Source organism: Petromyzon marinus, chromosome 1 (assembly GCF_048934315.1).
Source record: "Petromyzon marinus isolate PM22_M1 ecotype Great Lakes invasive population chromosome 1, UKy_Petmar_22M1.pri1.0, whole genome shotgun sequence".
Taxonomy (NCBI): Eukaryota; Metazoa; Chordata; class Hyperoartia; order Petromyzontiformes; family Petromyzontidae; genus Petromyzon; species Petromyzon marinus.
In genome coordinates, this window is record NC_133667.1 from 15,193,344 (window position 1) to 15,218,391 (window position 25,048).

At 53.2% G+C, this 25,048-nt stretch overlaps 1 protein-coding gene across 6 annotated transcripts in view; it reads left to right on the forward strand.

The window, feature by feature from the left end:
* Positions 1-25,048, forward strand: part of LOC116943560 (receptor-type tyrosine-protein phosphatase S-like) — a 338,660-nt gene that overhangs the window by 106,476 nt on the left and 207,136 nt on the right. For 2 of the 6 annotated variants that reach the window (XM_076062934.1, XM_076062987.1), the window contains exon 1: positions 14,772-15,009. In XM_076062934.1, the coding sequence (XP_075919049.1) occupies positions 14,856-15,009 (154 nt within the window). In that variant the 5' untranslated portion in view covers positions 14,772-14,855. Of the gene's footprint in view, positions 1-12,109; positions 12,541-14,771; positions 15,010-25,048 lie in introns of those variants that run through there. The other 4 variants (XM_076062966.1, XM_076063041.1, XM_076063098.1 and 1 more) reach the window with 3 other exon arrangements.

Genomic DNA, 25,048 nt, shown 5'->3' on the forward strand with positions numbered 1-25,048 from the left:
GCAATTGACATAAGCAATGAACAATAATACGTGTTGTCATTTCGTGAGACGTTACACATTAACGGTTAGCAGTGGGTGGGTGGGTGGGGGTTGTTTCTTTTCGAATCGATTATACGTCCGCGTTGCGAGAGAACTCACAGGGGAGAACTTCCCGGACGCTTCCGCGTGCGAGCGGCACTCGCGTGGCGCGCGCCCTCCGGTGAACGGCGATCGTCTGTGGTGGCCGGGTCGCTTCGTGAAAAAGAGAGTTAAAAACAGAGAGCTTGAAAAGAGAGCTCAAAAAGAGAGCTAAAAAAGAGCTAAAAAAAGAGCTAAAAAAGCACTAAAGAGAGCTAAAAAAGGAGAGCTAAAAAAGAGAGCTAAATAAAAGCTCTAAAGAGAGCTAAAAAAGAGAGCTAAAAAAGAGAGCTAAAAAAAGCTCTAAAGAGAGCTTAAAAAAGAGAGCTAAAAAAAGCTAAAAAGAGCTGAAAAAGAGAATTAAAAAGAGAGCTAAAAAAGAGAGCTAAAAATAGCTAAAAAAAAAGCTCTAAAGAGAGCTAAAAAAAGAGAGCTAAAAAAGCTCTAAAGAGAGCTAAAAAAAGCTAAAAAGAGAGCTAAAAAAAGCTAAAAAAGAGAGCTGAAAAAGAGAGCTAAAAAGAGAGCTAAAAATAGAGCTAAAAAGAGAGCTAAGAAAGCTCTAAAGAGAGCTAAAAAAGAGAGCTAAAAAAAGCTCTAAAGAGAGCTAAAAAAAAGAGAGCTAAAAAAGAGAGCTAAAAAAGAAAGCTGAAAAAGAGAGCTAAAAAGAGAGCTAAAAAGAGAGCTAAAAAAAGCTCTAAAGAGAGCTAAAAAGAGAGAGCTAAAAAAGAGAGCTAAAAAAGCTCTAAAGAGAGCTAAAGAAAGAGAGCTAAAAAGCTAAAAAAGAGAGCTGAAAAGAGAGCTAAAAAAGAGAGAGCTAAAAAATAGAGCTAAAAAGAGAGCTAAAAAAGAGAGCTAAAAAAGAGAGCTAAAAAAAGCTAAAAAAGAGAGCTTCTTAAAAAGAGAGCTAAAAAAATCATGGGACCTCCCTTGTCAGTATCAAAATATAAGATGTAGCTGCTCACCCCGAGCTCTCAATGTCCTGACAGTGCATTGTCTTGGTGCTGTCCGCCTTCTGGCGTCCTCTGCTCTAACACTGTTTGAGACTAGGCTCTAAAGAAAGCTGTCTCTGGTGTGGACTAATCAGTTTCAAAGACAATGCATCATCATATACTACCAGAGCGTGTGTTTTTGTTTGCGTGTTAACCACAAATACACAGTGCTTAATGATTCCTTGCAAAAGGTTTTTGTTTGGCGTCATCTCAACACCTGTGTTATTGCCAGTAAGGGTAAAACCTATTCTGAGAGTAAAAAAAGAGAGCTAAAATAGAGCTCATATTCTTGGTTCTTTCGGTAAAGTTATGTAGGTAGAAAATAAAATTAAAATAACAGATAATAAAAGAAAATATATTTTTTTTAAATAGAAATGCTAAATTGAATATAATAAAAGCAAAAAACCCACGACGTTTCGATCGCAACACAAGCGGTCTAAGACATCAGGCGGAGAGAAAAGGATTATCTTATTTTTTATTTTATTATCTGTTATTTTAATCTTATTTTCTATCTACGTTACTGTACCGAAAGAACCAAGAATATGAATTCCTGCAGTCACGATAAGTTTGAAGTGAAAATTTAAAACAGAGCTACAGAGCTTCGCGTGCGGCGGTGGCGTTCACACTTCGCCGCACGCGATCGCGGGTCTTCTCCCCCGTTCGGGAGCACTCTTCTTCGCGGAGACGCGGGAACGCGCGCACCGTTCTGACGCTCTTGCGGAGCCACGCACGGGCAGCGCGCCAGACACGGCGCACTTTCACCGCGCGGGCTCTATCGGCGATGGGTGTCCGCGACGACCCCATCGAGTGGGCATTGATTAAGCATTTTAGAGACGCGGCCGGCCCTAAATCGTCGAATATCGATGGCACGGGCTCCCCCGGGGCTTTAGCGCCAGAGCCGAGAAGATCCGTCGGATCCCGAGGAGGTCAATTCTGTTTTGATGTTTTGACAAAACTTCATTGTCCCGGCCGTTTTGTTGATTTGTCGCTCGCTCACACTCTCGCTCTCTCTCTCGCTCCTCCAACTCCTCTCTCTCTCTTTCCTCCTTGCCTTTTGTGTGTGTGTATCATCTCTGCGTTTCCCACGATCCCGTTCTCTTCCAATGAGTCCTGTACAGCGCTTTGAGATCCTTGATGAAAAGCGCTGTGTCAATAGAATTATTATTGTTGTTATGGTGGTGGTGGTATCCCCCTTATTGTGTGTGGTGGGTCTTGGTGTCTGTATGTGTAAGTAGTTCGATTCCCGCTCAACGGCCAAAACCAGTGACGATTATTTGGACCGGTCCTGGGACTCCCCTAGGTCGACTCAACCTCAAATGAGTACCTGGTATGGTGTGTAAACATCGCCACTGGGGAGACACAAGCGGCCGGGAGTGGTACAGGCCACCCACTCCCCTCGTGTGCCGTCCCGGCCTTCATAGGTGCTACTCGCTAACGGCACTTGCCCCAACAGTCTGTTGAGGCTATACGGGGGATCTTTGTTTTTGTAAGTGAACCTCCAATTAGCAAGTTCAACACGCTGTACATATAAACCCCTTCCCTCACCCACAGGTCCACCCCTGACATACATACATACATACACACGTAACCTGTATTGAAATGTGACACTGGGGTGGGTATTTTTTATTATCTCTAGGGTCATATTAGCTAATTGGTGTTCACGGATTTCTTTGGGGGGGGCGGGGGGGGCATGGGGGTAGGGGGGGCTTGGTAGGTCTTTGAGGAGAGAGGGAGAAAAATTAAACACGCGTAGTCTGGTCGGCAGGGAGCGGTGCACTGTCCACAGGAGATGTTAACTACCTCGCCTAGTATACAGGAGGTCGTGGGTTCGATTCTGACTTTGACGATGCCTGCTGCTGTATATTTGGAATTTGCGTGTCTCTCTCTCCCCCCGTCGAGTGCGCCATGCCGCCCTTCATAGGGGCTCCTGCTACTCGCTAACAACACGTGCCCCCGACAGTTTGGGGCTCCACGGTGGCTAGGAGATGTTAACTACCTCGCCTGGTATGCAGGAGGTCGTTAGTTCTATCTCTACCCTAACGCCTGCTGTATATTTGGAATTTGCACATTCACTCTCCCCGTGGTCGCGTGGACTTTTCTCCGGGTCCTCCGGTTTTTTCCCCTCCACATTTAGATTCGACGTCACGCGTTCAGAGCGTTATCTGGCCGCTGCTGTACATTCCCACGCTATGATGATGATAATCCCACTTCGTTGAACTGTTATCATTTGTGGTGGCCAGGTCGCTTCTGAAAAAGAGCGGTTTTTATTTTAAATCTTCTGCTAATTTTTCTCCCTCCCGAAGAGGCGGACGCTCATCCCCTCCAAGCGGGCGACGCCCGCCGGGAGTTCCTCGGGCGTAATTTGCATTACTTTAGGCGAATGGAAATCCCGTAAAGTAAAGAAGATGAATTTTTAAAAAAATCTCCCGTGATTGATTTTGATTTAAACAAAAAATGAAGAAAAAAAATCCCTACTGCGTCCACTCAAATAAGACCTTCGTGAAGCGTGCTCAAAGTTAAGCCGCAGTCAGCGGGTGCCTCCACCCCTGCCCCCACCCCTCTACCCCACCATTCTCGCCCCCCGCGCGGTCTTCCGAAAGTGTCGCCATCCTCACCAGAGTTTCTTCATTGTCGCCACTTGTAGCCTCCAACGGACTGTTGGGGGCAAGCGCTGTGAGCGAGTAGCATCCACCAAGGTCGGCACAGTGGCACACGAGGATGATTGGTGTCATACCACCAAGACCGGGACAGCAGCACACGTGGAGGAGTGGTGTGATACCACTGAGACTGGCACAGTTGCACACGAGGAGGAGTGGTGTCATACCACCAAGACCGGCACAGTGGCACACGAGGATGATTGGTGTCATACCACCAAGACCGGGACAGCAGCACACGTGGAGGAGTGGTGTGATACCACTAAGACCGGCACAGCAGCACACGTGGAGGAGTGGTGTCATACCACCAAGACCGGCACAGTTGCACACGAGGAGGAGTGGTGTGATACCACCAAGACCGGCACTGTGGCACACGAGGAGGAGTGGTGTCATACCACCAAGACCGGGACAGCAGCACACGAGGAGGAGTGGTGTCATACCACCAAGACCGGCACAGCGGCACACGTGGAGGAGTGGTGTCATACCACCAAGACCGGCACAGTTGCACACGAGGAGGAGTGGTGTCATACCACCAAGTTCGGCACAGCAGCACACGAGGAGGAGTGGTGTCATACCACCAAGACCGGGACAGCAGCACACGAGGAGGAGTGGTGTGATACCACCAAGACCGGCACTGTGGCACACGAGGAGGAGTGGTGTGATACCACCAAGACCGGGACAGCAGCACACGAGGAGGAGTGGTGTGATACCACCAAGACCGGCACTGTGGCACACGAGGAGGAGTGGTGTCATACCACCAAGACCGGCACAGTGGCACACGAGGAGGAGTGGTGTCATACCACCAAGACCGGGACAGCAGCACACGATGAGGAGTGGTGTGATACCACCAAGACTGGCACAGTTGCACAGGAGGAGGAGTGGTGTGATACCACCAAGACCGGGACAGCAGCACACGTGGAGTGGTGTGGCCAGCACCATGCCCTGGGCATGCGTTTGTCTCTCCACAGTGGCGATGTTTTATACACCGCACTGGGTACTCATTTGAGGCTGAGTAGACCGAGGGGAGGCACTGGACCAGGTCAGACAATCACTATCGCCGGTGTTGGTAGTGGCGGTGGGCCTGAACGGGAATCAAACTCGGCTCGCCGCAGGTTTCGCAGTACAGCAGGGTGATTGTTGACAATACAAAGCCAAAGATCCCCCCCTAGAGCCTTAACAGAGTGCTGTTATGGAGCGCCGAACAAACACACGAAACCAAGATCCGCTGTATAGTCTTAACTGCTGCGCCACCGCTCCCCCCCCACCTCCACCACCACCGCCCGCAGCCCTCTTCACGAGCATCTCTAGCGCAAGATTTATATCAGATGGCTAGGAGATGTTAACTAACTCGTCTGGTATACAGGAGGCCGTGGGTTCGATCCCGACCCTGAAGCCTGCTGTAGATTTGATGATGAGCCACTTCGTTGAGCTGTAATTTGTGCCCAGGTTGCGTCTGAAAAAAGCTAAATAGTTCAGTGGGTCTTACCTGGTTACAATAAAATAAAAATCGTTATAGATTTCAGGCTTGTGGCGAGATGTTAACTACCTCGCCCGGTATACAGGAGGTCGTGGATTCAATCCCGACCCTGACGACGCCTGCTGTATATTTGGAGTTTGCGTGTCTCTCTCTCATCATCATCACGGTGGGTAGGAGATGTTAACTACCTCGCCTGGTATACAGGAGGTCGTGGATTCGATCCCGACCCTGAGGCATGCATATTTGGAGTTTGCGGTGTCTCTCTCCCCGCGGTCACGTGAATTTTTCTCCGGGAAGTCCTCCGGTTTTTCCCCTCCACATTTAGCACCGACGTCACGCGCTTAGAAGTATTTTGGCAGCTGCTATACATTTTCACGCGACGATGATGATAAGCCCACTTTCGTTGAGCCATCATTTGTGATGGCCACGTCGCTTCTGACAAAAGAGCTACACAGCTCAGTGGGGCCTTACCTGATAAAATAAAAATAGATTAGTTGTAGTTTTATATCTGTAAACGAACCGCGGTTCTACTCAAGCTCTGGGGCCCCACGTGAATAATCCACCGCATTGGGCGCTCTTCTCACGCCCACACGAGCGTCTGGCCGCCCCACGATTAATGTGCGTCCCTCGCCGCCGCGATATTTTTTTTGCTTAAACCCACGACCGATATCGCGGGAACCTGTGTTCGCGCCGCGCGCCTTGAACCGTAGATAATGTGCACCCCCTTGATTTCACGATTTGTAATGCCCTCCCCCCGTGCATAATGGCGTGCGCCGTTTCCATAATTGGTAAACAAAACCCATGGATAACGTGGGGGGGGGGGGGGGGGAGGGGACCAGCCACTCCCCCCCCTCCACGTTATCGTGCGGCGGGCCTAAACCATAGATAACGTGAGTCCTGATTGCGTTAATTATAAAGACCCGTGGATAAATGAGCTCTGACGTCGTGATTGTAGAACCAGTGGTAGGTATAATACCGCCCCCCCCCGCCCCCCCGCTGTGTTCGTTGTGGGCCCAACTCATAATTAATTTGTGGCCCGTTTTGCAGCATTTGTAAAACCCACAAATAATTGTGTGTGTGGTGCCCTGTGTTCATGAGGTCATCATCACCATTATCATCATCATCAATGAAGCAGATAAGCCCCCGCAGTAGGTGGTGGTTTGGGCGGTGGTGGTTGCCCACTGCTGCATTTCGTCATTTGCCATTTCCGCTTTCTCCTCCTCCTCCTCTCTCTGTCTCGTCGTGGCGATGCGCGTCGAGTAAGCGGCCACGTGTCTCGTCTGGCACCGATCTCTGACGACGATGCTCCGCCCTCGAGCCACCGAGGTCTTGAGGCCACGTTTAATGCGGGGCTCCGTTTAGACGGCTCTTCACTGTGTGCAAGTTAAGGCCACGCCCGCTTGCAGGAGGTCACGGGACAGTCCCAGGTGCCATGGGTTGACTGACTGAGACGACTGAGATGAATGCTACTCCAAAGACTAAAGCCTCAACAGACCATTGGAGCAAGCGCTGTTTGCTAGCGGCAGCACCTGCGAAGGCCGGCACGGCACACGAGGGGGTGCGTGGCCAGCAACACGCGCGCCCGGCCGCCTTTGTCTCCCGCGGATCGAATAATTGTCACCGCTGTTGGTGACCGAGTTCGATTCGCGCTCACGGCCAACATCAGTGACGATTATCTGAACCGCTCTTGAGCCTCCCCTAGGTCGACTCAGCCTCAAATGAGTACCCGGTGTGGTGCTTAAAAACATCGCCACTGGGGAGACAAAGGCGGCTGGGCCTGGCGCTGGCCACCCACCCCCTCGTGTGCCGTTCCGACCTTAATAAGTGCTCGCTGACAGCACTTGCCCCAACAGTCTGTGAAGGCGATACGGGGGATCTTTGTCTTTGTATCTTTGAGGAGCGGTGGTGTAGCGGTTAGCGCTATGCTGCGCTACGGACCCGGCGACCCGAGTTCCATTCCCGCTCACGGCCACCAACACCACTGATGATGATTATCTGAACCGGTCCTAGGCCTCCCCTAGGTCTGCTCAGCCTCAAATAAGTACCTGGTGTAGTGCGTAAAAACATCGCTACTAGGGAGACAAAGGCGGCCGGGCGTGGTGCCGGCCACTCACCCCCATGCCGTACCATTCCGGCCTTCATAAGATGCGGCTCGCTAAACGGCGTTCTGTCAAGGCTCCATAATAGAGGATTTTTGGGTTAGATCGCATAAATGTATAATTGTGTCGTTAAAACCCGCCACCACCCGACACAGCCAACTTAGTAAGGGTTATTCTTAGCTCGTTCGGTAAAGTCACGTTGAAGGGAAACAATAAAAGAATAAATATATATATAAGACTTCTTTCAAATGTTTCTTGCCGTTGGTTTTTCACACCTAATGACGACCGTTTGTGTTACGGTCGAAACGTCGTGAGAATTTGTATAGTTTTATATATATTTTATTATTATTTTATTGTTTCCCTTCAACGTGGTGACTTTACCGAAAGAGCTAAGAATATGAATTACTGCAGTCACGAAAGCTTTCAATCATACTGGGGGGGGGGGGGGGGGGTGGCGAAATCTTTATCTTTGTCTCCGTTCGGCATCGCGCGCGTGAGGATGTCCCGTCGTGTCCGGCACGTGGCACGTGGGGGGCGTGCGGAGACCAGGAGACGCGGACATTGCCTGCGGCGCTAATGGGGTTGTACCTCGTTAATTGGCTCCGTGTCGTGGGCGCTTTTATTCTTTATTTTTTATGTTACGAATAGCATCATCGTTATTATCGTTGTTGTTTTTAAAGGCGGGTTATGTCGCTCGCTGTGCCCGTGAAAGGGCACGCGTGCGAGCGTCTCGGCAACCACGGTGCATACGTGTGGCGGCGGTGGTGGTGGTGGTAGTGATGATGACGGTGGGGGAGCGGTGGCGCAGTGGTTAGCGACGCTGCGCTACGAGGCCGGCGACCACCAAATTTTTGTCTTCACGGAACATTCTCGAAAACAGAACACCCCCCCCCCCCACCGCTGCTGCCAACCCGTTCGGTTGGCAGCACGGCACACGAGGGGGTTGGGAGATCTTTGGTTAGCTAAACTATGAGCTTGCCTGTGCAGAAGGTGGGTCCACATGTCTTGTGACCACCCCCCCCACCTCCCCCCATCACCTCCCTCGATTTAGTTGTCAAAAACTTTTACAAGTAAGCTTTATTTAAAACAGGCACGAACATTATGATCTTCAGACTATTGTATTCACTGCAAGGATGCATCCGATGAGCTATAAAGCTCTTTTGTCCACAGATGGTCCAGTCGGGTGCCGCGGGGATGAGAACGTTGCAACAACAGACGGTTACAGAGACTCGATAGTGGTGCAAAGTACAAGAAGGGTAAACACAAATCGCCCAAACACGCCGCAGATACAACACCGAACCATCCTAGCAGGCGAAGCCCCAACTGAGCTTTTTGCACACAGCGTTGCAATACGGTGTTTTTTCTGGATTTTTTTTTCTGTTGCGTGTAGTCACTTTAAGATGTTTCTTGTTCACGTTTTTGTTTGCTGCGATTGCGCCCGAGCCAAGAGCCGCATGGCTCACAGGGTTATCCATAATAAATTCAACTGCAAACTGAAACTTACCGTGACAAAAGCGACCCTGGCTATCAACAAGTGATGGTGGCCGCTAAACAAAGCGGCCACCATCACTTTGGACATTCATAGCAGCGAAATAATCCCAAAGGGAATATGCAAAGGAAACAAAAAAATGGGAAGGGTCAGTTAATTTGATTTGAAGCTTTCGTGACTGCAGGAAGTCCTCTTTTGTTCTTTCGGTAGAGAGAGAGAGAGGCATTGGGTCTCTGTGTGTCGATGTTGTGTGCATCTCTCTCTCTGTGTGTCTGTGTTGTCTCTGCCTGTGTGTCTGTCTGTTTGTCTCCGTGTCTGTGTTTTGTCTCTCTCTCAAATGTAGTTCTACCTGATGACGGTTGCTTGTGTTGCAATCGAAACGTCGTACTCTATTATTCAATTTAGTTTCTTTCTGCGTGACTTTACCGAAAGAAGCAAAGAGGTAAATTAATTGTAGGGGGCGGGGGGGGGGTCACAAGACATCTGGAGCACCCCATATTAACTACACACGTGGCCTCGGCTGTCTGTGTGTTTCCCAGCGCTAATGTTTGCACACTGACACGGAGAGTCATTTACGACCGTATCGACCAGAGCGGGGAAACCCGGGAAGACTTCAGATTCCACTTGAAACTGATCTGCGTGCGTGTGTGCGCGTCTATCTGTCTGTGCGTGTCTCTGTGTGTGGAGCGGTGGTGCAGCGGTTAGCGTGCTAACCGCTAACAAACCCGGCAAGCGAGCCGAGTTCGATTCTCGCTCACGGCCAACACCACAGTGACGATTATCTGAACCGGCCCTGGGCCTCCCCCTCGGTCGACTAAGCCTCAAATGAGTACCTGGTGCAGTGTGCGAACATCGCCAAGGCGGCCGGGCGTGGTGTTGGCCACCCACCCGCTCGTGTGCCGTGCCAGCCTTTACAGGTGCTCGCTAACAGCACTTGCCCCAACAGTCTCGTGGAGGCTATACGGGGCGGGTCGGGGGGCGGCTGGGGAATCTTGTCTTTGCATGTGGAGCCAGCCTGCAGGCCAGGGAACGCGTTGTGCGTTCGTTCAAAGCCACCGACCGACAACGAGGAGCGAGGTGGCGGATCGGAATTGGGGAGAGATCAGCCTGGGCGAGAGATCAAAACAAAGCGGAATTGAGCACACAGAGAGCGGGAGAGGGGAGAAAGGGAGAGGGGGGGCTCCGGCTCGCGTGTGCGGAGAGGAGAGCTGACACGGAGTGTGTGTGTGTGTGTTGGTACGTGTTGGGGTGTGTGTCTGTCTGTGCGGTAGTGGTAGCGGGTAGCGCGCTGCGCTATGAACCCGGCGACACGGGTTCGGTTCCCGCTCACGGCCAACAACAGTGACGATTATCTGAACCGGTCCCGGGCCTCCCCTAGGTCGACTCAGCCTTAAATGAGTACCTGGTGCGGTGTGTAAACATTGCCAGTAGGGAGAGAAAGGCGGTCGGGCGTGGTGCTGGCCACCCACCCCCTCGTGTATCGTTCCGGCCTTCATAGGTGCTCGCTAACAGCACTTGCCCCGACAGTCTGTTAAGGCTATACGGGGGATCTTTGTCTTGGTCTTTGTTGGTGTGTGTGTCTGTGTGTGTTTGTTGGTGTGTGTGTTTGTGTGTGTGGGACCCTGTGTATGTGTGGGTCTGTTTGCGTGGGTATGTGTGTGTGTTGGTGTGTCTTTGTTGGTGTGTCTGTGTGTGTCTGCCTGTGTGTGTTTGAGTCCCTGTGTGTGGGGGTCTGTGTGTGTGTTGGTGTGTCTCTGTGTCTGCCTGGGTATTTTGTGCCATCAGACACTCCACCCCCATGGGGCAGCTGTGGAGAGAGTGGAGAGTTTTCCACGCCTGGTCAGTGTGCTCATGACCGGCTCCGGTTTGACAGCAGAGGTCTCACTCCCGAATCAGTCGAGCGGCAATATCTTTTCATCAGCTGCCTAGGGTGGTGTGGCAGCTACCTGGTCTGTCACTCCACACGAAGCTTTGGGTCTTGTCGGCCACGGTCATGCCCTACCTTCTCTACGCTTGCGAAACGTGGACTCCCCCTAATGGAACATCTTAGCCTGTTAGAAACATTTAGGCTGGCCTGCCTACAATCCATCCTGGGTTTAACCAGGCTGTATTGTGTCAGGAGCTCACAAATCCTTGAAAGATCTGGACAAAGTCCCATCGGCGAGCTCCTCCGGCAGGCAAGGCTGCGTTGGCTGGGCCATGTAGCCTGCATGCCCAGCCACCGCATGCCAAAACAGCTTTTGTTCGGCCGGATCGAGGGAGCTAAACGTGCACGGCACGGGCTAGAGAAGAGATGGAGTGATGTGGTACAAGAGGATGTAGAGCTGAGTGGACTTGTCGATGACTGGTACCAGCGGTGTCAAGATCGGTCTCTGTGGAGGAGGCTCGTGAAGGACGCTGTTGGGCAGTTGGAGGCAGTCGCCCTCCAGCAACAACGGAGGGCAGAGGAGCGATGCTCACAACAACGAGCGGAGCGCCGGGTGGCTAAAACACAGCAAGTTGCCACAGTCAGGGGCACCGGTGGTGCATCAGCCACTCATCTCAGTAAATCGACCCATGGCACCTGTGTCTGTCCCGTGACCTCCTGCCAGCGGGCGTTCGACACTTCACGTGACTTTAACGTGCACATAGCCCGGCACAAGCGCCATGTTGACATCACCGACACATACACTACCAACACACAAATACACACACTACAGACACACACTACAGACACACTACAGACACACACTACAGAAACACTACTGACACACACACACTATAAGCACACACACTACAGACACACACTACTGACACACACACACTATAGACACACACACTACAGACACACACTACTGACACAGACACACTATAGACACACACACTACAGACACACACACACTACCGACACACACTACAGACACACACCACACACACACACACACTACAGACACACACGCACAATCTGCACGCCTCCCCACCCCCCTCCTCCACACCCAAACCCGCCTCTGTGCAAACGGAGCGACTGAAATCCGAGGCTCAGAATCCCTGGGTAAATTACCAGCAAGGTCTGACCTAATACGGCTCTGAGTTGATTGAGTGCCGGGCGCGAGCGAGTGAGCGAGCGCGCGCGCGCGCGTGCGTGCGTGCGTTTGTGTACACGGGAGTCGCTCCTCCAAAATCTCGTAGGGGATTATGAAGGGAAATCGCTCGCGACACTCATCTTTGTATAATTTGATTTTTTTTGTACCCCTCTCTCTCTCTCTCCATCTCTCTCTCGCCCCCCCCCATCTCTGTCTTTCCAGGTTTTCGATTGGTCGCCCGTCACATCCGAGCAAACCCCGCCTTCAATTTCACTCCCACTCACATCGTCACCGACCCCCCCCCCTTCACTACACAGCCCCCCCCCACCCAACCCAACCCCCGACTCAGCCTGCCACCTCCTCATTCAATCGCGAAGAGAATTCGGCGAAGGCATCACAACCCATCCCCATCTCATCGCGTCTGCGCGCAGGAGTTTTCAGGCGCCCATATTCACCCCGACCCCCTTGCCCAATACCCCCCCCCCCTCACCACCACCACCACACCCCCCCACCCCAACCCCTCCCCTCTCCACCACCCCACCCCACGCGGTTGCCGTGACGCCCCGCGATGGCGTTGCCTGGCAACGGGAGGCTGGCGGTCGGCGTTGCCGCGGCGACGCTGCTGGTGGCCGGCCTGGTGGTGTTCGCCGAGAGTGAGTGCAGCGGGGGCTGGCGCGCCTCACCGCACCACGCGCTGTGCACCACACACAGCCTGCACCACACACAGCCTGCACCACACACAGCCTGCACCACACACAGCCTGCACCACACACAGCCTGCACCGTACACAGCCTGCACCACACACAGCCTGCACCACACACAGCCTGCACCACACACAGCCTGCACCACACACTGTGCACCACACACAGCCTGCACCACACACAGCCTGCACCACACACAGCCTGCACCACACACAGCCTGCACCACACACAGCCTGCACCACACACTGTGCACCACACACAGCCTGCACCACACACAGCCTGCACCACACACAGCCTGCACCACACACAGCCTGCACCACACACAGCCTGCACCACAAACAGCCTGCACCACACACAGCCTGCACCACACACTGTGCACCACACACTGTGCACCACACACAGCCAGCACCACACACAGCCTGCACCACACACAGCCTGCACCACACACTGTGCACCACACACAGCCTGCACCACACACAGCCTGCACCACACACAGCCTGCACCACACACAGCCTGCACCGCACACAGCCTGCACCACACACAGCCTGCACAACACACTGTGCACCACACACAGCCTGCACCACACACTGTGCACCACACACAGCCTGCACCACACACAGCCTGCACCACACACAGCCTGCACCACACACAGCCTGCACCACACACTGTGCACCACACACAGCCTGCACCACACACTGTGCACCACACACAGCCTGCACCGCACACAGCCTGCACCGCACACAGCCTGCACCGTACACAGCCTGCACCACACACAGCCTGCACCACACACAGCCTGCACCACACACAGCCTGCACCACACACAGCCTGCACCGCACACCGCCTGCACGGTACACAGCCTGCACCACACACTGTGCACCACACACAGCCTGCACCACACACAGCCTGCACCACACACAGCCTGCACCACACACAGCCTGCACCACACACAGCCTGCACCGCTCTCAGCCTGCACCACACACAGCCTGCACCACACATAGCCTGCACCACACACAGCCTACACCACACACAGCCTGCACCGCTCTCAGCCTGCACCACACACAGCCTGCACCACACACAGCCTGCACCACACACAGCCTGCACCACACACAGCCTGCACCACACACAGCCTGCACTGCACACTGCACCACACACAGCCTGCACCACACACTGTGCACCACACACAGCCTGCACCACACACAGCCTGCACCACACACAGCCTGCACCACACACAGCCTGCACCACACACTGTGCACCACACACAGCCTGCACCGCTCTCAGCCTGCACCACACACAGCCTGCACCACACACAGCCTGCACCACACACAGCCTGCACGACACACAGCCTGCACGGCACACTGTGCACCACACACAGCCTGCACCACACACTGTGCACCACACACAGCCTGCACTGCAAACTGCACCACCGGCTGTACCGCACACTGCACCACCGGCTGTACTGCGCGACCGCACCGGCTCTTCGGACTTATTTCACTCGCTGTGCTGCACACCAGCGAACAAAAAAAGACAAAGATCCCCCCCGTATAGCCTGAACAGACTGTTGGGGCAAGTGCTGTTAGCGAGCAGCACCTACGAAGGCCGGCACGACGCACGAGGGGGTGGGGTTGGCCAACACCGCGCCCGACCGCCTTTGTCTCCCCAGTGGCGATGTTTGCACACCGCACCGGCTACTCATTCGAGGCCGAGTCGACCTAGGGGGAGGCCCACTTCCGGTTGAGACAAACGTCGCCGGCGTTGGCCGCGAGCGGGAATCGAACTCGGGGCGTAGCCGGGTTCGTAGCGCAGCGCAGCGCTAACCGCGACCTCACTGCCGCTCCCCGCATCACACGCACTCTTCGAATTGTTTACGCAGTTGTACGTGGTGTATAATGTCCCGTGTGTGTGTATATATATCATATTTGACACCGAAAGGCAAGCGTAGCCACTTTTGTTGTTGTTGTTGTTGTGACGCTTCTCGGTGGCCGATCGCCGGGCCTGGTTCACAGCCTTCGGAGCGGAGTTCTTGCCGGCTTTGCCCCATCGGGCACCGGGGGGGGGGGGGGGCACCGGGGGGGGGGGGCACCGGGGGGGGGCACCGGGGGGGGGGGCACCGGCGAATAACGCCGGGAAGCGGCCGGACAATCGCGTCGACGCCGGATAATAAATCGACGACGCGGCTGTGCCTTTTTCCGGGAGATGACCCCGTGCGCGGACGGGTTCCTAGGATCCTACCCCCCCTCCCACACCCCTCACGCAGTAGCAAACAAGGAATGAGTCGTCACGTTCCCACGAGCCGCGCCAAATCGTCCCCGCCGGCAACTCTGCCGCGCGCGGCGCCTGGGTTGCCTATTCACTCGGTCCCCGCCCCCCGCCGCCGCCACCACCACCACCTACCGCCACCCCACCCGCCGTGCCTTCCATACGGTAAACAAACACCATCGGTAAACTTATTACACGGCTACACCGCCAAACCCTTTGCCACACCAACAGAGAAGGGCCCGGAGGCGCTCGTGCGTGTGCGCGCGTGCGTGTGTGTGCAGTTGCATCAAACGCTACGCATGCACGGATGCGCGTTCTCTCTCTTGGCCTCTCTCTCTTTCACGCTTTCCTCCCCTCTCTCAAACGCTACGCACGCTCTATCTCTCTCTCTCTGTCTCTCGTTGCCTCTCTCTCTCTTTCTCTCCTCACCTCTCGCAAACGCTGCGCACGCCACGGATGCGCGCTCTCTCTCACCACCGCACCAGGTGCTCGTTTGAGGCCGAGTCAGATTCTGATCTTCATCGGTGTTGGTGGCCGTGAGCGGGAATCGAACTGGGGGTGCGCCGGGATCGTAGCGCAGTGCGCTCTAAGCGCTACACGACCGCTACCCCACTACCACCACCACCACTCTCACAGTCTCTCTTATCTCTCTCTGGCCGCGCTCTCTCCATCTCTCTCTCGCCGCAGCTGGTAAGGGAGAGGAGAGGGGAAGGCAGCCATGTTAATTGGGTTGCAGGAGAGAGAGAGAGCACTCCTAACGCCTGGTATACAGGTGGTCGTGGGTTCGATCCCGACGCTGACGCCTGCTGCATATTTGGAGTTTGCGGTGTCTCTGTCTCTCTCCTTGTGGTCGTGTGGATTTTTTTTCTCCGGGTCCTCCGATTTTTCCCTCCGCATTTAGAATCAACGTCACGGCGTTCAGAGTATTTGGCATACTGATTTAAATGTCCACGTGATGATGATGAAGAAGCCACTTCGTTGAGCGGCTATCATTTGTGATAACCGGGGTCTCTTTTGAAAATTAAGCTAAGACCTCAGTGGGCTTTGCCTGGTAAGATGGGGATGGTTTTGGTTTTATTTGTATGTGTTTTTTTCTAATTGTGTTTGTTGTTGTAACGTTCTTACCCCGTGCCCTCCCCCGCCCCCCCGACTGGACATCTGTGGGGGGGGGGGGGGGAGGAAAGAGCTTTAAAGCTCATCGGATTCCTCCCGCAGTATAAATTCAATTGACTCTGATTCTCTTTCCGGAAGCCGCATCGCTCTCGGTATCGGTTCAGCTCGAGGCGGTGGCGGCGTTCCGCCCGCTACGTGAGCGCGAGGGCACGGAGGACGTCGCCGCTCCGTGTCCGCCCCACCCCGTGCCCCGTGACACCGAGAGCGTCAAGCCGACCAGAGTTGGCCACCTGTCCCCCGCTTCTTTCTTTTTTTTTCTCCCCCGGGACAAGTTATCTTGGGCGCCAGATGGCCGAAGATCAAGGCATACAAAACAAATTCGAGCTCACTTTTTCACCCAGTTTATATGTGTCTCTGTGAGCCTCTGTGTATCTCTATGAGTCTCTGTGTATCTCCCTGAGTCTCTGTCTATGTCTGTGAGTCTCTGTGTATCTCTATGAGTCTCTGTGTATCTCCCTGAGTATCTGTGTATCTCTATGAGTCTACATGCATCTCCATGAGTCTCTGTGTATCTCTATGAGTCGCCATGCATCTCCATGAGTCTCTGTGTATCTCTATGAGTCTCCATGCATCTCTATGAGTCTCTGTGTATCTCTGTGTATCTCTTTGAGTTTCCATGCATCTCCATGAGTCTCTGTGTATCTCTGTGAGTCTCTAAGTATCTCTGTGAGTCTCTGTGTATCTCTATCAATCTCTAAGTATCTCTGTGAGTCTATATATCTCTATAATAATATATGTATATCTATGGGTCTAGGTATCTGTATGAATCTAGGTATTTCTATGAGTCTATGTATATCTATAGTATTTATGTATCTATATGAGGTCTTAACTTAATTTTCTCTAGGTATCTCTATGAGTCTCTGTATCTCTGAAAATCCATGTGTCTCTGAGTCTCTATGTATCTCTATGATTCTCTGTGTATTTCTATGAGTCTAGGTATCTGCATCAGTCTACGTATCTCAATGAGCCTCTATGTATCTTTATGAGTTTATATGTATCTCAATGAGTCTCTATGTATCTATGTGTCTCGAGGTAATCTATGAGTCTCTATGAGCCTCTATGTATCTCTGAGTCTCTGTGTATCTCTGAGATTCTATGGGTCTCCATGCATCTCTATGAGTCTTTATGTATCTCTGTGAGTCTCTATGTGTCTCTGAGTCTCTGTATCTATGTATCTATAGGTATCTCTATGAGCCTCTATGTATCTCTATGAGTCTATATGTGTCTCTGTGAGTTTCTTTGCATCTCTATGAGCCTCCGTGCATCTCTATGGGTCTCTGTGTATCTCTGTGAGTCTCTAAGTATCTCTGTGAGTCTCTGTGTATCTCTATCAATCTCTAAGTATCTCTGTGAGTCTATATATCTCTATAATAATATATGTATATCTATGGGTCTAGGTATCTGTATGAATCTAGGTATTTCTATGAGTCTATGTATATCTATAGTATTTATGTATCTATATGAGGTCTTAACTTAATTTTCTCTAGGTATCTCTATGAGTCTCTGTATCTCTGAAAATCCATGTGTCTCTGAGTCTCTATGTATCTCTATGATTCTCTGTGTATTTCTATGAGTCTAGGTATCTGCATCAGTCTACGTATCTCAATGAGCCTCTATGTATCTTTATGAGTTTATATGTATCTCAATGAGTCTCTATGTATCTATGTGTCTCGAGGTAATCTATGAGTCTCTATGAGCCTCTATGTATCTCTGAGTCTCTGTGTATCTCTGAGATTCTATGGGTCTCCATGCATCTCTATGAGTCTTTATGTATCTCTGTGAGTCTCTATGTGTCTCTGAGTCTCTGTATCTATGTATCTATAGGTATCTCTATGAGCCTCTATGTATCTCTATGAGTCTATATGTGTCTCTGTGAGTTTCTTTGCATCTCTATGAGCCTCCGTGCATCTCTATGGGTCTCTGTGTATCTCCATGAGTCTCTGTGTGTTGGTGTAGCCCACTTTACAGGCCCCCCTCCCGCCAACCGAGGCATTTCGAGTGACGCAGAATTTAAGCTGCGTAGCCTCCGAAGTTTAACTACGGCCACCCGCGTCTGTGATACGCGACGCTGTCAAACCTCGTCATTCGCCGATTGCCCTCGCCCACGCGGAGCAGTGGCGCGCGCCACGATAGCAGCTCCACGATTACGATCGACGTCGTGCGTTCCGAGCGCAGTACCCGGCTGCCGCCTATGCGTGTCCGCGTGACGACGATGACGACGGCGATGATGACGCCCACTTCGCTGGGCCTGTCATTTGTGATAGCCGGGTCGCTCGTGACTCAGTGGGGGGTGGGGGGGGGGGGTGGCCCTCGCCCTCGCCTCGGTCTCCCCCAGTGGCGATGTGCGGCGCTCGCGGATGCCGGTTTGCGCGGTCGGCCGCGTGCCGTGCGGCACAAGCTGGACGCGCGCACAGCAAGGCCTCGGAGTACGCGCAAGTCGGGGTTCGCCTGCACGATCTGGGCGTCGTCAGGGGTCGGGATCGAAACCGCCGACCTCCTGCGTACCGGGCGAGGCGGTCCGCATCTCCTAGCCACCGTGGCGCTCTCTACGCACGGCACGGAAACCGCACGCGGTGCTCACCGGGCTCTCGCCGTTACGCAACGGTTCAGTCTCGGAGGAAAAGGGGCAGAAAAAAAACTCTGAACGCTCCATACAGCCGTTCCATACAACTGCTCCATACAACCGCCCCATACAACTGCCCCATACAACCGTTCCATACGACCGCTCTATACGAGCACTATATACAACTGCTGCATACAACCGCTATATGCAACCGTTCCATACAACCGGGACCCCGCTTACTTCAGCGGCCCGCCCGCATGGCGTGTGGAACTTCTGACAAAAGGGGAGCCATTGAGTGAACCGGGATACCGGGCAGTGCCGGATCATCCCAGTAGCACAAGTAGCTACATCTGCCAAAGGCGCCGCACTTTCAAGGGTCCCAGCGCTCAATAATTTCAAGCTATCAATTCTGGTTCGGTGATTCTGCCTTCAACTTTTATGAACGACTGGGGTGTTTACGATTAGCGATTTGTCGTATCATCTGGGCCGTATAGCAAATGAAAGAAATACAATTACTTTAGTGTGCGAGTTAAACATGTGTGTGTTTTAATATTTGCGAGGTTTTATTTATGTATTTATTTGGAGCCCCTTTATAACAATGCTACAGGCCCCGCACTAGCTTCATCCGGCACTGGTACCGGGGAGGGGGGGGGTACGGGGGGGCGGATGGCATTCAGTGACTTTGCAAGTGGACATCATAGCAATGTGGAGCCCATCGATTACAATTGTAACACGCGTCTGGGGAGAGAGAGAAGGGAGAGGCGAGCTCTGGCGGGTAAAGGCGCAGCAGGTTGCCCAGCTAATTCAAACGCTGGTGGGGGGGGGGGCTCACATTGACTGCCGTCGTACAGTTGCGTGGGGGGCGGTGTAGAGAGGGGGGGGTGAGGGTGGATGAGGGGGGGGAGGTTTTGGGGGGTGGGGGGGGGCAGCTCCTCCTCATTGAGTTGCGCACCACCCGGCTCATCGTTTACAAACGGAGGCCGGCTTATCTCTCCGCGCCCGCGCGCCTCGCCGCGCGCTTCTTGTTCACGCGACGTTGGCCCCATTAGGCCGAGCCGCAACCTCTGATGCTCGCCCTCCTTCCCCCACCCCCGCCACCACCTTTCTGCACCGATCTCCGCCGCGATTAGCCACCGAGAGTCGGGGGGGGGGGGGCAGGGGGCATGGGGGCAAAGCTGCCCGCATCGCAAACCCGGCGACCGATTTAATGAGATTTAATGAGCGGTTGCTTTCAATGCGACCGCTCCCCACCGCATGGAATCCACGGCCTCATTCGATCGGAGCGCGCGAGTTGCCAGGGCGATCCATCACGCGCTCGCGCATTCGCTTGCTCGCTCGCTTGCTCACGCGCTCGCTGCCTCGATCGTAGGTTGCCTGGCTGGCTGCCTGGCTGGCTGCCTGGCTGGCTCCCTGGCTAGGCTGGTTCCCTGGCTGGCTGGTTCCCTGGCTGGCTGACTCCCTGGCTGGCTGGCTGCCTGGCTGGCTCCCTGGCTGGCTGGCTCCCTGGCTGGCTGGCTGGCTCCCTGGCTGGCTGACTGGCTCCCTAGCTGGCTGATTCCCCGGCCAGCTGGCTCCGTAGCTGGCTGACTCCCTAGCTGGCTGACTCCCTGGCTGGCTGGCTCCCTGGCTGGCTGGCTGCCTGGCTGGCTCCCTGGCTGGCTGGCTGCCTGGCTGGCTGGCTGACTCCCTGGCTGGCTGACTCCCTGGCTGGCTGGCTGCCTGGCTGGCTGACTCCCTGGCTGGCTGACTGGCTCCCTAGCTGGCTGGCTCCCTGGCTGGCTGACTGGCTCCCTAGCTGGCTGATTCCCCGGCCAGCTGGCTCCGTAGCTGGCTGACTCCCTAGCTGGCTGACTCCCTGGCTGGCTGACTCCCTGGCTGGCTGGCTGCCCGGCCCTCTCCCGCCCGTAAACATTTGCTGCGTCTCACTCCCAGGCAGCTGATGCTCCCTCCACCCCCCCCTCCCCCCACCGCGTCCCCAAGAAGTTTGCGCAAATTTGATTTGATTTTTTTCGTGTTTGTGTGCGTGCGGCCGTCTTGCGCGTGACATTCACGCGCCCGTCCCAGCCCCGTGAGGCCATCTCAAGTCGACGCATCGCAGCTGTAGGTCAACGACCCGCCACCGTGGCGAAAAATATTTGAGAGAGAGAGAGAGAGGGGGGAGAAAAAAAAAATCTATATAGAAAAAATATATGGATAGAAAAAAACGCCGGACTGTAAAAGACGTCTTTGCAATGTTTATTTTTATCTTCTCCCGTAGCAGGGTGGCGGGTTTTTTTTTTGCAGGTGAGAAAGAGTCCTTCAGTGTTTCACCTCTTGGGACCAATTTATTTTCCCGTCTGCCACTTGCAATTTTACGTGCCTTCAGATAAGCACCGTCGGTTTGGCAATTAAGAGGCAAAGTCGCCGCTTACGTTAATTTTTTTTATTTTTTTGAAACCTCGCTGACGTGCAGGTGAAGCGGTGCGGAGGATTCTCCCCCCACCGAACAATCGACGTGCCCGTCGCTTGTCACATTAATTAATTGTGTTCTTTATACCCCCCCCCCCCCAATCCCTTCTACGTTTTTAATTACTTAGATTTAGCCGATATTAAAAAAAAAATTACGGTGCAACGCTCGCTCGCTAGCCTTTTTTTTTTTACCCCGCCGCCGCCAAATCTTTCCAAGTCACTTCACATTAGCTCAATTAATCTAAATGCGTTTGAACCCTCCAGGCCGGGGCGACCCCGTCTTCATCGCAGCAGATTGTCGGCCGCTGCGTTAATCAGACCGCCGTGAGTGTCAGTCCGGAGGCGGGGGGGGGGTGTGGTGCGGTGGGCAGGGACGGCTCTGGTGGGACGACGGGAACAAACGTGGGTGAGAGAGAGAGAGAGAGATATCGGATTTTCCGGGGGGTTTCGAAGATTTCGGCTGAGCGGGCGTCGGTCCGCGCGGTTCGGTTTTGCCGCAACCGGTGTGCTACCCCCCGGTGTGCCCATAAATTGATCGTGATAACGACAGCCCGTTGGCAATCCACTGCTGGATGAAGGCCTCCTCCTCACTCCGTATTGCTCGTGGTGGCTGTCTGCTTACTAAATTTCGATTTAAAGCTTTCGCGACTGCAGGGATTCATATTCTTGGTTCTTTCGGTAAAGTCACGTAGAAGGGAAATAATAAAATGATAAAAATAAAACATGATAAAATAAAGTTCTCACGACGTTTCGGCCACAACGCAAGCAGCCGTGCTGACACCGTCTGTGATTAAAGAGCTTTATAGCTCATTGGATTCCTCCAGCATAAGTAATGTTTTTTTTTTATTTTATTCCGATAATGGGTTCACGTGGCCACCCCTCTAGCCACGGTCTCACCAAATCGTCTTGGATCGAATCGGTACAATTCTTCGAAATCGCTGGTAAGGTGGTGCACGTGCTCGGCAAAGAGATGGACCTGTCGTCGTCATCGTCAGCAGCAGCAACAGCAGCATCGGCCATGATCTATCCACTGCTCGACGCAGGCTTCCGGAAAGCCACCGGCCGTCTCTTCATGGATGAATCCACGTCGCTATTACTGTTACTATTGCTGTTATTCATAATTGGCATCGTCGCTTGTTGCAGGCAAATATAATTGTGTTGTGCCACGAGCATTTATAGAGCGAGACGAAGTAGGGATTGTCAAGAGGCAAATTGATTGTCACTTCCACGGGGGGATTCCTCGCGTGCCTTGCCCGTGAGCCGAAGAATACCACCGTGGGCATAGCGATAAGCCAATCGATGTGCCTCCGAGTGTAAAACATAATTATAATTGCTCGGAACGAATATTTTAAAAATTACAGGATAGATATATATTACATGTATATATTTTTTAAAGTTAATTATTTAGAAAATGTTTATTATAATTTTTAATTGAACTTTTTAAATATATTTGTTTTACATCTCCCTGTATATATGTTTTGTACTCCGTCTTCGCTCCTGCGCGTCACCGTTCTCTCCACTCGTGCGTTGTCTGTTTTCCTTGCCCCAGTGGGCGGCAGGGAAACCTTGGCCAGGGGGAAACATCGGTGAGATCTGTGAGATCTGTGAGCGTGAGATCTGTGAGATCTGTGAGATCTGCGAGCGTGAGATCTGTGAGTTCTGTGAGATCTGCCAGTGTGAGATCTGTGAGATATGTGGGATCCGTGAGATCTGTGAGATCTGTGGGATCTGCGAGCGTGAGATCCGTGAGATCTGTGAGATCTGTGGGATCTGCGAGCGTGAGATCCGTGGGATCCGTGAGATCTGTGGGATTTGCGAGTGTGAGATCCGTGAGATATGTGGGATCCGTGAGATCTGTGAGATCTGCGAGCGTGAGATCCGTGAGATCTGTGAGATCTGTGGGATTTGCGAGCGTGAGATCCGTGAGATATGTGGGATCTGTGAGATCTGTGGGATCTGCGAGCGTGAGATCCGCGAGATCCGTGAGATCTTTGAGATCTGTGGGATCTGCGAGCGTGAGGCCCATGAGATCCATGAGATCTGTGAGATCTGTGGGATCTGCGAGCGTGAGGTCCGTGAGATCTGTGAGATCTGTGGGATTTGCGAGCGTGAGATCCGTGAGATATGTGGGATCCGTGAGATCTGTGAGATTTGCGAGCGTGAGATCCGTGAGATCTGTGAGATCTGTGGGATTTGCGAGCGTGAGATCCGTGAGATATGTGGGATCCGTGAGATCTGTGAGATCTGCAAGCGTGAGATCCGTGAGATCTGTGAGATCTGTGGGATCTGCGAGCGTGTGATCCGTGAGATCTTTGAGATCTGTGGGATCTGCGAGCGTGAGACCCGTGAGATCCGTGAGATCTGTGGGATTTGCGAGCGTGAGATCCGTGAGATCTGTGGGATCTGTGAGATCTGTGAGATCTGTGGGATCTGCACGCATGAGATCTGCGAGGGTGAGATCTGTGAGATCTGCAAGCGTAAGATCTGTGGGATCTGTGAGATCTGTGAGTGCGAGATCCGTGAGAACCCTGGGATCTGCGAGATCCGTGAAATCGGTGAGATCTGCGAGCGCGAGATCCATGAGATCTGTGGGATCTGCGAGCGTGAGATCCGTGGGATCTGCGAGCGTGAGATCTGGTGAGGTCTGCGAGATTCTCAACGCTCGTAACGCGACATCGGCCGGGCGCATCAGCGTCCCCCCGCCTCCCGCCTGCCCTCGCTATTGAAAGTTCACGTTCCAGGCGAGCCCTCTCCTCGCCTGGATATTTCACAAATTCCTCCCCCGTGGGGATCGCGAGCGAAAGTGTTAACACCTCTTTCCCGGCCGATTGCGCCGCCAAGGTGTGAATCGGTGCGAAAATTGCTCCGTCGCAGCGGCAGCAGCAGTATGAGTAGCAGCAGCAGCAGCAGCGGCAGCAGTAGTAGTAGCAGCAGTAGCAGCGGCAGCAGTAGTAGTAGCAGCAGCAATAGTAGTAGCAGTAGTAGCGGTAGCAGCAGTAGTAGCAGCAGCAGTAGTAGTGGCAGCAGCAATAGTAATTGCAGTAGTAGCGGTAGCAGCAGTAGTAGCGGAAGCAGTAGTAGTAGCAGCAGCAGCAATAGTAGTAGCAGTAGTAGCGGTAGCAGCAGCAGTAGTAGCAGCAGTAGTAGCGGCAGCAGTAGTAGTAGCAGCAGCAGCAATAGGAGTAGCAGTAGTAGCGGCAGCAGTAGTAGTAGCAGCAGCAGCAATAGCAGCAGTAGTAGCGGTAGCAGCAGCAGTAGTAGCAGCAGTAGTAGCGGCAGCAGTAGTAGTAGCAGCAGCAGCAATAGTAGTAGCAGTAGTAGCGGCAGCAGCAGTAGTAGCAGCAGTAGTAGCGGCAGCAGTAGTAGTAGCAGCAGCAATAGGAGTAGCAGTAGTAGCGGTAGCAGTAGTAGTAGTAGCAGCAGTAGTAGCAGCAGTAGTAGCGGCAGCAATAGTAGTAGCAGCAGCAGCAATAGGAGTAGCAGTAGTAGCGGCAGCAGTAGTAGTATCAGCAGCAGCAATAGTAGTAGCAGTAGTAGCGGTAGCAGCAGTAGTAGTGGTAGCAGCAGCAGTAGCAGCAGCAGTAGTAGTAGCAGCAGCAGCAGCAATAGTAGTAGTAGCGGTAGCAGCAGCAGTAGTAGCAGCAGCAGTAGTAGTAGCAGCAGCAGCAATAGTAGTAGCAGTAGTAGCGGTAGCAGCAGCAGTAGTAGCAGCAGTAGTAGCGGCAGCAGTAGTAGTAGCAGCAGCAGCAATAGTAGTAGCAGTAGTAGCGGTAGCAGCAGCAGTAGTAGCAGCAGTAGTAGCGGCAGCAGTAGTAGTAGCAACAGCAGCAATAGGAGTAGCAGTAGTAGCGGCAGCTGTAGTAGTATCAGCAGCAGCAATAGTAGTAGCAGTAGTAGCGGTAGCAGCAGCAGTAGCAGCAGCAGTAGTAGTAGCAGCAGCAATAGTAGTAGCGGTAGCAGCAGTAGTAGTAGTAGCGACAGCAGTAGTAGTAGCAGCAGCAATAGGAGTAGCAGTAGTAG